The 14531-nt window shown below is 34.5% G+C and overlaps 1 protein-coding gene across 1 annotated transcript; it reads right to left on the reverse strand.

Moving 5' to 3' along the window:
• Positions 1-10906: 10906 nt before the first annotated feature.
• Positions 10907-13590, reverse strand: LOC136218075 (uncharacterized). The gene is made up of 2 exons (XM_066004820.1): positions 12529-13590; positions 10907-12209 (listed from the first exon to the last, which is right to left on the reverse strand). Exons 1-2 carry the CDS (start codon positions 13077-13079, stop codon positions 11795-11797), a joined length of 966 nt encoding a protein of 321 aa, XP_065860892.1. The 5' UTR covers positions 13080-13590; the 3' UTR covers positions 10907-11794.
• Between the last annotated feature and the right edge of the window lie 941 nt (positions 13591-14531).

The raw sequence follows: 14531 nt of genomic DNA on the forward strand, positions 1-14531 counted from the left end.
AACTAAAAAGAAAATATTAAATTTAAAACCATTCTTTATCTTCAATTATAGAACCAGTAAACCATAAACCTCCATTGATGAACGGGGACAAAGCTCTAAAACCTTAAATTTAATACCTGGGTTTTTTTAAAAATACAAATGTCAGTAGGGGTAACTGTCATACTGTATTCGCCCCTGCTTCCAATATTGAGTAAGTTTGGTCAATTTTAGACACGATTCATTAGATTGTCTTCTGAGTCTTGAATCATTTCATCTGCACTTTACATTTGTATCAATTTATGACTCATTAGTAACAAACAATCTATTCGACGTGAATTTTTTTGAAAATAAAATTAAAAAATTATATTGTATTTTGTACAAGTTCAACAAAAAAAATCCAACTATTCCGTCGAATTTAAAAATGTTAATCTCCAATTCTATTATTACATCACAAAAAAAATGTTAAATCTTTTTCAGATCTAACAAATTGGCATCTGTTACAGAATAATGAGCAAAATATATGTGTTTTATAATGATGTCTGGAATTGATCAAACTTACCAGTGTTAAAGGTAATTGTTTGTCAATGTTAGAGGTAAAATTGCATCATTTTAGATGTTAAAGGTAACATTACTTTGAACTGTTAATGTTAGGGATAAAATTGCATCATTTTAGACGTTAAAGGTAAAAAAAAATTGACTATCAACGTTAGTGGTTATCCCTGAAATAAATAAGCTCACATTTTTTTAAGACAAGCTCGCAAGTTTAATAACTAATGATATCATTCAAAATGACATCACGTGAATGACGTCATTTCCACCCCTTTAAAGCTAAAAGGTACGTGCAGAGGAGTTCAAACTAAAACAACGATCGGAGCTCCGACCTCCTATTATGAAGGAACCTTCTAGAATTCCACGAGATAAAGGATTCCTCCTAGGGACTTGGATTCCTTTAGGGATATAGAATCCTAAACTCACAAGAATTCATAAAGAGGTGAAGAGTTTAACTTAACAAACCCTATAAATAAACATGTATTGACACAAGATATGGTACGTTAACTACACATTTCCTCATTCAGATGTGGCCACACCCTTCTCGCTCCCACTAGTCAAGTGGTCGGTGATATTTGATCTCGATATAAGATTCATCAATCCCCTGCGTCACTCGTGGCTTCTAAGCACGACACACAACACACCCGAGTAAACTCATACTGGGCACCTTGTTACAAACCCATTAGGCGATTACTGAAAGTGAACCGAAATCCATCTAGGCCCCACAATGAGCATTAGTCTAAGGATTCAGCTCAAATTGTTATATGAGAACCACGCATAACTATACTAACCATGTGGTGTTCTCATAGCAGATCAAACCAGAGTTTACTGTTTCATAAACCCTAATTCCCTTGATTTGACATCCAATGTCTGTAACTGGCGCAACACCATTACAACCAAGGCACGTGCTAGTCTCTAGTTAAGTATCGTTCTCATGATAGTAACAGATCAAGGATATTCAGATTAGTATCTTGTTGCGTTATGAGCTTACTTGATCAAGTCCTTAACCCACCAAACGTGAGCAGGTCACTAACCTTAGATACTCTATTAATCAGTTGCACAAGTGAGTCGACTTAATTGATATTGCTTTACAATTAACATTTCTGTTAGATATAACGTCTTGGGACTAGGGGATACTCCAACAACCTAGATGGATTCTAAATCCTAAATGCCCCCTTCAGTCAAGTCTCGAGCCTTCAACCAGTTCTCCAAACTCCTTTCTTTCCACCCCTCCAGATGGGCCAATCGTCATTGATGCCATATCGGGCAACCAGCGATCATGAAATTTTCAATTAAAAATCAAAACACACCTCTTTAGAGACGTGGTAATGCTCTCAACAAACTCTACCACTTTCATCTCATTTTCCATCATATTCATGTCCATCATCCAAGTCTCAAGATAATTTGTGAGCTGGTTCCAGTTAATAGGATGCCAAAACACCAAGTTTATTAGGGAAATCTTCAAATATTGGTGTCTCCACTCCTGTAACTTGTCTGACATGGCACCAAAAACGTTAAACTTGGGGTGAGAAAAAGTGATATGTTGCAAATTATCTCATTTAGTCATCTTGAAAAAATGTTGCTCATAGGATTAAAGCTGGTTGGTCGAAGTGGAAGAGTGCTACGAGTTTCCTTTGTGATCCCGGCATGCCTAATAGATTGAAGGGAAAATTCTACCGGACGGCAATTAGACCAGCATTGTTATATGGTACGGAGTGTTGGGCAGTGAAACACTGCCACATCCATAAGATGTCGGTGGCGGAGATGCGTATATTGAGATGGATGTGTGGTCACACGAGAAAGGACCGGGTGCGTAATGAAATAATTAGGACAAAAGTAGGGGTCACATCTATTGAGAATAAAATGAGAGAAAACCGACTAAGGTGGTTTGGCCATGTGAGACGTAGAGCGCTTGATGCGCCGGTTAGGAGAACCGAAGAGTGGCAAAGGGATGTAGTGGTGAGGGGTAGGGGAAGACCTAAGCAAACTTGGAGGAGGGTGATCGAGAGTGATATGAGTTTATTGGGAATTGAGGAAAATATGGTAGTGGATAGGATGGAGTGGAGGGAGCGAATCTGTGTCGCTGACACGACTTGATTTTCACGGTTTTATATGATGGTTCATGTTAGCCGACCCCGAATCATTTCGGGACTAAGGCTTTGTTGTTGTTGTTGTTGTTGTTGTCATCTTGAAAAACTAATGGAAGACCAAAAATGTCGGTCTGAGACTCGCTTCGTGGTAAAAGGAATAAATCCCTAACATCATCTGCCATCCATTCGAGTGGATTTGTCTGGGGTAGATGTTGAATTCCTTTAGTACTTCAACAAAGAAAGGTAGTAATGGTAGGTGCAACCGAGCCTTAAAATGTTCTTCATAAATGATCATTTTGTTCGCCTCACCTGATCGTTGGTCCTCGTGGTCTGGGGAAGAGCAGACAATTGGTATGGCCTTCCGATCCGATATGCTGTAGAGAGTGCCGCCAGATCCTTATGGACAATGATTAACCATGCATCCTCTAACCTCTTTGAATCCGTAACCTTTCACTTTTCTTCAAGATCGAACCGAGCTCCCTCAGACCTAAACCCCCAAAACCTCCGACGAAACCTTTTTTTTCATCTCATTGTATAAACTGACAAAAGTATGCTTATAGTTGACCAAATCTTTGGGAACCAAGATCTCTATCTTCAATAAGTTAGGGTGGACCCTATTTATCGGCCGCAACAAGTATGATTTTCTCTTAACTAACGATGGTCTACTCTCTTGAGGTTTCTTCACCATCGGTTTCCTTTTTGGGTTCCTTTCGTAATCTAGGCGCCCTCCACTCTAACCTTACCGACCTTAACCTCTTTTTCCCTCTACCTAACTCTACTATGTCAACGAAGGTTGAATCCCTTAGGACCTCGCCTAACAATCCTATTTTCTCTATAGGAGCCTCAACAGACATACTTAGATAGTTGATAGCCTAAAGACAGCTACCCAAAAGAAGGCGAAAGGAAATAGGACTTTACAAAGAAGTAAAAGAGAGGGAACTAACCTCACTCTTAGGACGAAAACTTCTTGGGAATGAGGAAGATCACACTTCTCTGGGAAAACGATGATGACCAAAACCGCAGTAGTGACCTTTCGCCTACTCTATAATCGACTTTGCCTTTTCTTTCAAAAGGAATTTAAAAAAGGGCAAACTTTTATTCCCAGAAAAATTCCACCCCTTTTATAGGCAAAAACACGAGAAGTTAAAAAGTCAGGTCCATCATTACGTATATCAATCATTTCAACTCACGTGTCACTGTCACACTTCACTTTATTGTACCTCTTAAATTGTGCATGTCCTTTAGCACAATAAACCACCCTCTCAGTATGACATGTGACACTAATACAAACCAACAATCATCTAATGTCGCATACAAGGAACTAGCACCCCGCTCTGGTAAGGGCTATTCACCCTCCTTGTCTGAACCTCACGTTCAATGGTTCGCTCACCCCAATAGTGGGGACTAATTCATGAAGAATGTGAGTTGATGGACCAAGTCCATCAATCCGCCCATTTTCTTACATGTCTAAAGACATGACTAACAAACACCAAACCCAGAATGCTTGATGGGTCCATGGGCATAAAGGACATTCCAATTTCTCTCTCTCATCATTTAAGTTTATGTTTTTGGCCATTGACTAACTTAACTGTTGAAGTACATTCAGGGAACTGCTCTCGGTACAGGTAGCAGACAACGGCAACATGCAACACAGAGAGACCCGAATTATCGCTTCTCCATTATTAATTAATAAATAATTGCACAAAAATTCAAAAACAAAATTATGAGTAAAATATAGTTATAGTTTTTTGAAGCAAAAATATAGTTATGGTTTTAAAATTATGTATATATATGATAAAAGAATAAATTTATATTATAATGATTTACAACATATATAGAGAAAAAGAGAAGTTGTGGGGTTGGATGAAATAAATGGAAATAAAGGGGGAAGTAGTTCGAAGTGATGAATAGACTAAATATTAAAGATAATAATACCTGTTTTGTTTAATGAAAAGAGAAAGGAAGAAAAACAAGAGCTAAAACAAACATGGGTCTGGAAATGGAAATAGGAAAGAATAAGAAATATTTGTCCATTTTTAAAATTAGCTTTCAAGTGAGTAGTGACCACTTTCTGCAATTTCAGCATACTTATCTATCATTGTTGCTCATATGTGAGACATTTTACATTCAATAGCCATCTCTTATTTCTCTTCACATCTTTCTTTCCCATCATTCAACTATAAATTCACTAACTACTATAACCATCCATCCCCTACCCAACCAATCTTCATAATTCTTTTTCTTTTTTTTAATACATACCTTACTAATATGCTTCAACGCTCCCTCTCCATTTTCGATGTGAGATTCAATTCATTTATGGCCTCATCGTCATTCTTTAGGGCCGCTCTTTGTTGAGGTCTTCTACCTCAGCACCACCCACTTCAGACAGGGTCATTACAAGCCCATCGGTTTCTCTCTGGTTCGTCCCCGAACCACACATCCTGCACGGAGAGTCTCCTCTGATACCAATTGTAACCGTCTAACCCAATACTATGTAGATATTGTCTGCTTTGGCCCAAATCCAGTGCATGCTGTCGGCGCTGGATACACTTACGAACCAAAAAAAAAATGTATTGAATACCCATCTCGCTCTCTTTCCATTTCAGATGTGCAATTCATTCCTCCCCCCATCATCATCCCTTGGAGTCGGTCATTGCTCAAACCTTCTACCTCGGTGTTACCTACTCCAAACCGGATCGTTATATTTATAGATGCATTTTTAAAAAGTGTAATTATAAAAAACCTAAACAAATAGTTTAACAATTCAAAATTTAACACTAAAAAATGACAATAAATTTGAGCTATTATAGAGGCAAAATTAAAATATTTTTATATGATAGGAAGTAAAATTGATTTCTCTAATAATTTAAGGGATAAATTTAATTCAAATTAAGGGTGAAAATAGCATCTAAAGTTGTTAATTAGGAAATCCAAAATGAACTTTATATATCAACTAAGTTCTTTAAGTTGACACATTTTGATAAAATTAGTCTGAATTTTATAAATTTTAAATATTAAAATAGATTATATTTTGATTAATTTATCAAAAATTTCCAACTTAAAGACTGAATTAATACCTAAAGTTGGATTTAGCTTAAACTGGATTTGATGGCCAACTTTAAAATGATTTTTACTCTTAATTCTATTTAATTTTTTTTATTCATTTCGTTTTTACTTTTTCTATCGTACTAAAGTTGATTCATAATCTATATCAAAATTGTACATTCCCTTTTAGAAAATGATAAAATTAAATCAACTTTTATAAGGGCGAACATAGTTTGTTTTCTACTTAAATTTCTCTTTTATATATATATATATATATATATATATATATATATATATATATAAATGCTCCTTTTTTTAAAAAGCAATGTGCTAAGATCCATTGGTTGAAGGCAGGAGATACGAATACTAGATATTTTCACTCTTTCACAACTGGAAAAAAGAAGCGAAATAGAATTGAGAGATTATGATGGTGTATGGAGAGATTGAGAATGAGTTTAAGTGAAATAATGTGCAATTAGTTTCAAGAGTTGTTCATTTCCTCTAATTCTTTCTCTGTGGATGTGCCATGTTGTATTGATCATGTTATTTCTTCAAATGAAGATGAGGATCTTATTAGTGTGGTGACAAAGGAGGAAGTAAGAGCTGTTATTTTCAGTATGCATTTTGATAATGCTACGGGACCAGATGAAAGTAATTTACGATTATGCCCCGAGCTTGATTTTTATATAAAGTGTTTGACACCTAATTAGATATTCAGTTTTTATGCAATAAAAGCACCTTACACCTTGAGAGGTTATTGTAGTAAACTTCCTCCATCATCCCAACGAAGTTACGGTTCCATCCTCTTTCCCCAAGCTCGAAAGTTCCACATCTGAATCCGAAGCGACGACTTTAAGTCCCGTTAGCTAGTTCTAATGGATGATTCTTCTTCCCTTTTACCTTGTTAACTAATTTGTACTCTTTCTATGTCCTAGATTTGGTTGTATTTTTTGGTCCCGTGTAACGTAGTAGAGTTAGTTTCAAGAGGAGGGAGGGGGGTTAGGAACTATTATAACTTTTTGATAATTAATGCAGACTTAATTTAAGATTTGATGTTTTAACTCAGTTTTAAGTCAACACGGCTGAGTATGGTGTGAGATAGCTTTAGACAGATACTGACTAGAGCTGTTTCAATTGTGAGTTGGAAAGTAACACTTAAGTCAGTTTCCAACTCAGCACTCAGATTACTCAGCTTCAGAGTGTACATATTATTTTACTGAGTAATGTTAAGCAAGCAACGCATACATATATATATATATATATATATATCAAGAGAAAGGGTTAGAAGTTACTCAGCAGACTTATCTTGGTTTGGCCTCTCCGCCTACGTCCAGTCCCCGGAATCCTTCCGAGCTTTTTCAATCCTCTACTGAGCTCTTTAAAGGTAAAGCACAAACCTTTTACAATAGCAACTGAGTATGCAAGAGTACCGTCCTCTATTCGTCTACTCAATCCTATCTCTACCACTGAGTACTATAACCGAGTACTCAGCCTTTCTCTACCATTGAGTACTATAACCGAGTACTCAGCCTTTCTAACTTTTTACAAATGATACAAAACTTGTTCTCACTGAGTGAAGAACACTTTAGATGAATAAAATCACTCTAGACTTTTACACAATGATTGGAGTTGGTGTAAGAACTTGCTTTTCTTTTTGACAGAGCTTCTAATTTGTATTCACTCAATAGTTTTACTTGATGAAGATCTGCTCGTCTGTCTTGTTTGATTCAAGTGATGAATTGGTCTTTTTATAGTGATCTTTGAGGCGCCAATGATTTGAATCCCGACATAGCCGTTGTGGGCAAACGGTCTTCATTCGTCATCACTTGGTCAGCATTCAGTGCTGCAGGCCAATCCTGTCTTCTGTTTTTATCAGGAGCCAGGTTTGCCAGGTTTGTCTTCTTACGCCAGGTTTGTCTTCTAGTAAATGTCAGATGGTCCATGCTCTTTCTCGAAAAAGTCTTCCAGACAGATTTCTGAGACTTCTGATTATTTCAAAAAATTGTCAGACCTTGTCTTCCATGTTGACGGATCATTGACGCTGATCTGACGACTACTCAGCTTGACTCAACGACTTCGCCTTCAAGATTTTCTGAAGAAGACATTTCTTTTGTCAAAGCTGAATTGCATTCTACTCAGCTCCGGCTGTGTGACTTGCATCCGCTGACTTTTGGCTTTCTCTTATAGACATTCAATTCCTGTTCTTATTAATTAACTTACTCAATATTGAACAAACCCATTAGTACAATTAAATCAAAACACTTAAATTTAATTATTGGGATTAACTTAAATAATTTTGTCAAATCAAAATCATGTGGAAAGTTGTTTCAACAGTATTTCGCTTTAACGTTTTTCACTGTTTCAATATATGATTTATGATTTTCAGTTTCACTATACTTATTGATATTTATTGTTTGCTTTGATTCTTATAATTCATTATTGTGTGGGTTGATTACAAACTCTGAAATCCATTAGGATTCATATAGGTGTTGCCTCGCTGAGATTGACAATCCGGAAACTGTAGGAATTGACAAGTCATAATACTTACGGGCCCTAGTTTCTGAATCTATTAGAATTAGCATCACCTTAAGAGGGAATCACGATGTAAGTACTTATCGGAGTTAGTCGGTTTATATATAATCGTCTTTGCAAGAGTAAATTGTTACTTGTGTATAATCTGAAATATTTTTTTATTACGTATTATAACTTAACGCAATCTGTATCACCCCATAAGTGCTTGTACGCTAAAATCTGTCTCACATATAGCTTAAGAGTAGTTCATAACTATTACACAAACCAAACCAAAGTAATCATCGCCCAGATAACATTGTAAAATCGAGTAGTTTGATACTTGTGGGTATAAATCCTGTGGACTTAACCAAATTTATTACTTGGATTAACGATGGACTTAACCAAATTTATTACTTGGATTAACGATGTGTACACTTATCCTTTAGTTAATCTTATCTCGAGAAATAGCTTGGGACTTCTCCCATTAGTTGTTCATGTTGATTTTCCGATGGTGTTTTCAGTGATGGTCTTTTTGTAAGTCGTGTGGTCATCCTCTTTTAGTAGGCGGTAGTTTACCTGGTACTGATAGTTTTATATGTTTTGAAGTGTGTTGCTTGTTTCTTCAACGTATATGAACATTTAATGATGTCAGAAATTTAACTTGTGTAAATATTTTTGTTTTAATGTATTTATAGTTGATTGAATCAATTTGATATAAGTTTTAGTGAATTTGATCCACTTTCATTTCATTCCTAAAGATGTGAAATTGTATGAAATCACGTTGTGATGTTTTGAAACTTATTATAACATTCTTTGTAATGTTTTTTATTGTTTGAATCGGTCTTGTTTGAGTTATAGTTCACTTTATCTAATTTCACTCGATTTCATTCACTTTCAAAAGATGTGAAGTTGTGTGAAATTGATGTGATTTTGCATTGTTAAGTTTTTAAAAGCGATGTTAAACTTTATTAAATCTTGAGTTGTATGTTTTATTAATTGTTTTAATGCGTTTAAAATGAGTTACCGCCAAATTCTTTCACTTTCACTTGATTTCATCCACTTTTATTGAATTTTAAACATATAAAATTGATGCTTTAGCTATTTGAAGTCGTTTAAAATTGAATCAATCTTGTTATTAATGGTTTGAAAATATTTAGATATCAGCTTTGCAAGATCTTTTTGCCTTTTTTAGATGAGATATAATGAAATAAATATGTATCATTTACCTGTTTCATTGTTGTAGTATTCATGAATATTGTTTTTCTCGATACATGTGATGCAAGGATACTCCATGAGTACATTGTTTTTCCTTTAGGTTCAGGTAAAATCGAATTGTTATGTCATTGTTGATTAACATTGGTTGTTACCATTTCTATAATTGGAATATCCATTTGCAAATTATCGTTGATTGCTTTTAAGAAGTTCTTGAATGTGGAGTTCCTTGAAACTATAATTTCAATGATCTTTTAGTTGATAAATTCATTTTCTTAAGTCTAAGTACTCTGAGATGGATGAGAATTGTAATTTCTTACATTTTTCCATCCTTTTGTTTTTCGAACTTTTTGAACTGGATTTTATTTGGAGTTGTGTTGAATATCCGCGTTTGAAGTTAAATGAGGTTGAAAAAATGTAAATTGTTATCGAAATACAAAGATTAGAGTTGGAATGAAGAAATCAACGTTTAAATACTCTTTTTTTGCGGGATAAGGAATTAGAATTATGTTATGGAATGAGTATTAGATTGATTTTTATGAAGATGTTTAGTAATTTAAAATTATTTAAAAATTGCATTTTAGAAATGTTAATTTTCATTGCATTTTAGAATATTTTCGGCGTGTGTGATATTTTTGGAATAAGTAAAATGTTTCGTTTAGGTAAGAAAATGATAGAGCGGTGAGATGTGAATTTCCGTGCTTAGATTATTGGGTTTTTTACATGACAATCATAATTAGTTCTAAAATTATACGATAAAAATTAATTTTTAATATGTCACTATCTATATAATATAAATAAAATATATTTTTATATCTCCCTATAAAATATTTTGACCCAGTTCATAAATTTTTAATCCTAAAAAAAATATATCATAAAACTCTAATTTATAACCTCAGTCCAAAATGATTTAGTTTAACATATTTCAAATTATTATTTAACATGATTGCAAACAATTTTTTAAAATCGGATATCTATATAAATTTCCATGGGCTTTTTATATGAAAATCATAAATTAGTCATAAAACTACAATTAAATCATACTACAAAAATTAATTCTTGATATGTCAATGTTTTTCTATATAATACAAATAAAGTATGCTTTCATACCATAATTAAAAAAATTCTAGAGCTCAATTCCTAAATTCTAAACCCTAAAAAATATATTCTAGACCTCTAATTTATAAACTCTAGTCCTTAAAATATATTAAAAGTAACGATTGACATAGTTTAACATAATTCAAATTATTACTTGACATAATTGTAACTAATTTTTTATGTAAATTGCCCTTTTCTGTTTTTGGCCGAATCGGAGTAGAGAAGCCGAAACATGAGACTGTGCAGTGCGATAACATGGCCATATCAGAATCAGAGTTGTTGCTGAATGAAATTCAACAACACCATTCCCAGGTTTCTTTCTTCATAACAAAATAACTAGACAAGTAATTTTCTACAGCAAGTTCCGATTAGCAATTTCTTTTACGTAGTTCCGTGGACGAAACAATGTGAAAAGCACAGAGGAACAATACCTATGAGATGCTAACAGCAACAAGCAGACAATGTTACTTATACTAAACAGTCTCAGCTAATTACTTGCCTTGATGTAGTGTGTGTGCCAATCTACCTTCCTGTTACTTCTCCTAATGTATCAAACATTTGCTGCACGCAAATTTTGCGCATTGCATTGTTAATGTACCATTAGGAATTGGCATAACTAGTTTATATCTGGAAAATGTAGTCACTAGAAGACCACTGGAAACAAAGACATGCTCAAAAGGCCCTCCAGAAAATTAGATTATGCAAACCCCACGAGAGACAGACCGTATAAAATTTACATAACTAGAGCAAACAGTGAAGAAGATAATCAATAACATTGTTCAAAGAACTGCCTCTGTAAAAATGAGACAAAAGAATCAAACAACTTTTTCTTCGTTTTGGAGATCAAACCTTCAAAGTTTCAAATATTCAAAAGACTTCACTTTTCATAGAAAAGAAGTGTCTGAATCATTATTCGATGAAATAGGATTATTACAGTAGCATGCTTTCAAGCTTTCATATTTATGTACTTTACAGTCAATGCCTTTCACTGTGAGAAAATTCCAGGCAATGTCCATTCACCTTATCTAACAAAGAACATGAATTATTGATAGCTTCCTGGAAACTGCAATCTCACTGCCAACACTCAAAATTACAATATGCGTGCTCGAGATTCATTTCATATATTTCCCATTTTGACTGCACAGTAATACTCCCGGCACATAATTATGTCTATATGTTGCACAGTATATCAGAGAAACTAAGACCATGCAAGGAAGCAAGGTACGGAAACAAACCAATTAGCTTCCTAGTTAATAAGATGAAAATTGGAAAACATAACTTGTCTGTTTACAGCTATTGATAAGGATTCATCAGTTTGAAGATTTCAAAGACTTCCGGACATTTCGAAGTATACTCCACATAAAAGTGGATACCAAGAAGAGAATAACACCAGTAATGATGGCATATTTGAGACCAAGATTAACCAATAAATTTACCAGAAGTGCAGCTAAAACAACACCGAAAAAGTTCGCCGAAACAGCCTGCCAGAATGGCATATCAAGAATAGAAGCTATAGTAGCCCCAGTCCATGCTCCAGTACCAGGGAAAGGAACAGCCACAAAAAGCATCAGACCAAGCCACTGAAACTCTTCCACAGGGCCAGCTTTTCGTTTGGCATTCTCAAAAAACATGTCAAGGAATTTTGATGCTGATTGGTTCTTTCCAGCAAGAAAAGAAGCAAATTTCTTCAAGTAAAGTATAATGAAAGGCACAGGAACCATGTTCCTGAAATCATGACCCCAATTTTTGTTAACCTCAAGCTGATTTCTTGTTCTAAGTACTGTGCTTTTGCAGTACAATCCTAGCTAATTTGCAGCATCATGAACAACCATACATGTGGAACTTGCAATTCATTGCAAGCAGAATTATTATTTTAACACAAGGCACAAACTCAAAAGTAAGGATATCAATCGGGAAATATACAAAAACATAATTTCTGTTAAATGTTAATACGCTTCAATTCTATGTTAAACAGGCATTTCATCAAATGGGTTCTCGGCAAGTTGATTTTTATGATTTTGTCAAACAATGAAGTGAGACTCACCCGACAATAGATAAGACGGTAAGCGCCACAGGCTTAAGTTGCATCCAGTAACCAACAGGGATAGCTCCGCGAAGCTCAAGAACTGGAAGCGTAGCAAGAGCAAAAACCACAGCCTCATCGGGCCAGCCAAATCCTCGAAGGGCATTGGCAATTTTTAGCCCAAAGTTGGACGCTTTTATAGAATCTACAGCTGCATTTGCATCTCTGGAAGTTGCAAACCAAGCAAGAGAAAGAGAAGCCCAAAACACAACCCATAACAGAAACTTGGCCGGCTTTTCCTCAAAATCCGGCAATAGTTTGTCGTCTTCATTAGATTCAAGAAATCCATGTGAAGAAGCTCTAATTGCAGTGAAGGGAGCAACTGGGAAAAGACTATAATAGCCTGGAAGATTGAAGGATTGAGATGCCAAAAATGGTCTGGACTCAATAGAAGCTTTTCTTCTAAGGGTAATGGAAGGATTTGAATTAGTAATCACATTATTGGGTGAAATCCCGAGATGAGAATTTCTAAAAGAAAACGATAGCAGTAATTGTGATGCATATGCAGCCATCAAAGCAAGGAAGATATAGAAGAAATGGGTTCCTTATCAAACTTAAAATTCAAAGAATGTAACTCCCAGTTCCATCAAATTTGGGGATTTGGTGACAACAACTCTCATAAAGCATCGGAAATTTGACATTCACCTACTTTCAGAATTGAGAAACTGAAATGCAATTAGAAAATCAAAAGACGAAAGTAAAGGGAAGGGTATGCAATATATAGGGTTTTGAAACGAGACAAAAGAGAATTAAAAAATGAAATTGAAGAGAGAAACAAAGAGATAAGCGGAGAGGACTCGTTCTGGTTTGACGGAAGTTGGTGAGAATGAAGTGGGCTTTGAACGGCACATAGACAGGCATTGTTTAATGCGGAACTATTCGATGGCCATTTAATTTTAGCATTAGACAAAGCTATAAGCTGTTTTTAATGAGGGGAGTCAACAATGGGAGATGTAATCAACAAATATGGAGATTTTATCCAAGTTTTGCAGTCTCCCGTTGTCGAGTCAACCAGATCGGAAACTATAATAAGTTATGATTTCACACAACACATTAAATTATTATTACACTTGATCACATTAATTTTTTTTTTTTTTTTTTTATGAATATCAACATCTTTCTAATGTTACATAAAATAAACACAAATTACACCCTGATAACATATACATACCAGATATTAATGTTGGATTTGGCTTGAAGGTAGGTTTCTAATCGACCCAAATGTATGAAGAGGGGCTCCTAGAATTCTTCTATCCTATTCATAATGATTCAATCTGTCTTAAACATTTACGGACCATGTGCTAAATGAAAAAATTTAGACCTTATTCATTAGAAAAAATTAATACATTCACGGATAACAATAATATTTCTACAAAATAAAACACAAAAATATTTTACCTTTATTTTTTGACATAATAGATATAACAAAAATAAGTTAATTAGATATTGTATAATAATAACAACAACAAAATTGGACCTCTTAAAGCTCTTAAACCGTTTGACTTTAGATATTTCATATTCACTTAATTTTGAACATAATAAATAATAATAAAAAATTAATTAAATATTGTATAATAAAAAATTAGGCCTTTAAATTTTGGGGGCCATGTGCTTTAGAACTCCTTGTACACCCTTCTCCTACTCCCCTGATTCAATCCTATTGTAATAGGTTTTGAGAGACGTTATAAGTATCGGTTTTTGGACCATGTGGGTTAACTGTCCAAATTCATTTCAAAACATCGAAAAATCTATAAGAGAAATTTTGAATCTTATACTTACGGCTGTCTTACTATATTTGTATGACTATTCCATTTAGGTCTCACATTTATTAGCGATTCATTCTTCCTTTATTCTTTTTTTTAACAGTAACAAGTCAACTTTTAGACCACGTAAGTTATCCACCTATTAGGTATCAATCGTACCACTATTATTTATAGTCATTATAAAGGTGTTTTTAGTCTCAT

The sequence above is a fragment of the Euphorbia lathyris genome, chromosome 2, assembly GCF_963576675.1.
Source record: "Euphorbia lathyris chromosome 2, ddEupLath1.1, whole genome shotgun sequence".
NCBI lineage: Eukaryota > Viridiplantae > Streptophyta > Magnoliopsida > Malpighiales > Euphorbiaceae > Euphorbia > Euphorbia lathyris.

Coding starts and splice junctions, on each gene's coding strand:
- LOC136218075 (XM_066004820.1), bottom strand. CDS start 13,079: ATGGCTGCATATGCATCACAATTACTGCTATCGTTTTCTTTTAGAAAT. Junction 12,210..12,528: donor ACCGTCTTATCTATTGTCGG/GTGAGTCTCACT, acceptor TCATGATTTCAG/GAACATGGTTCCTGTGCCTT.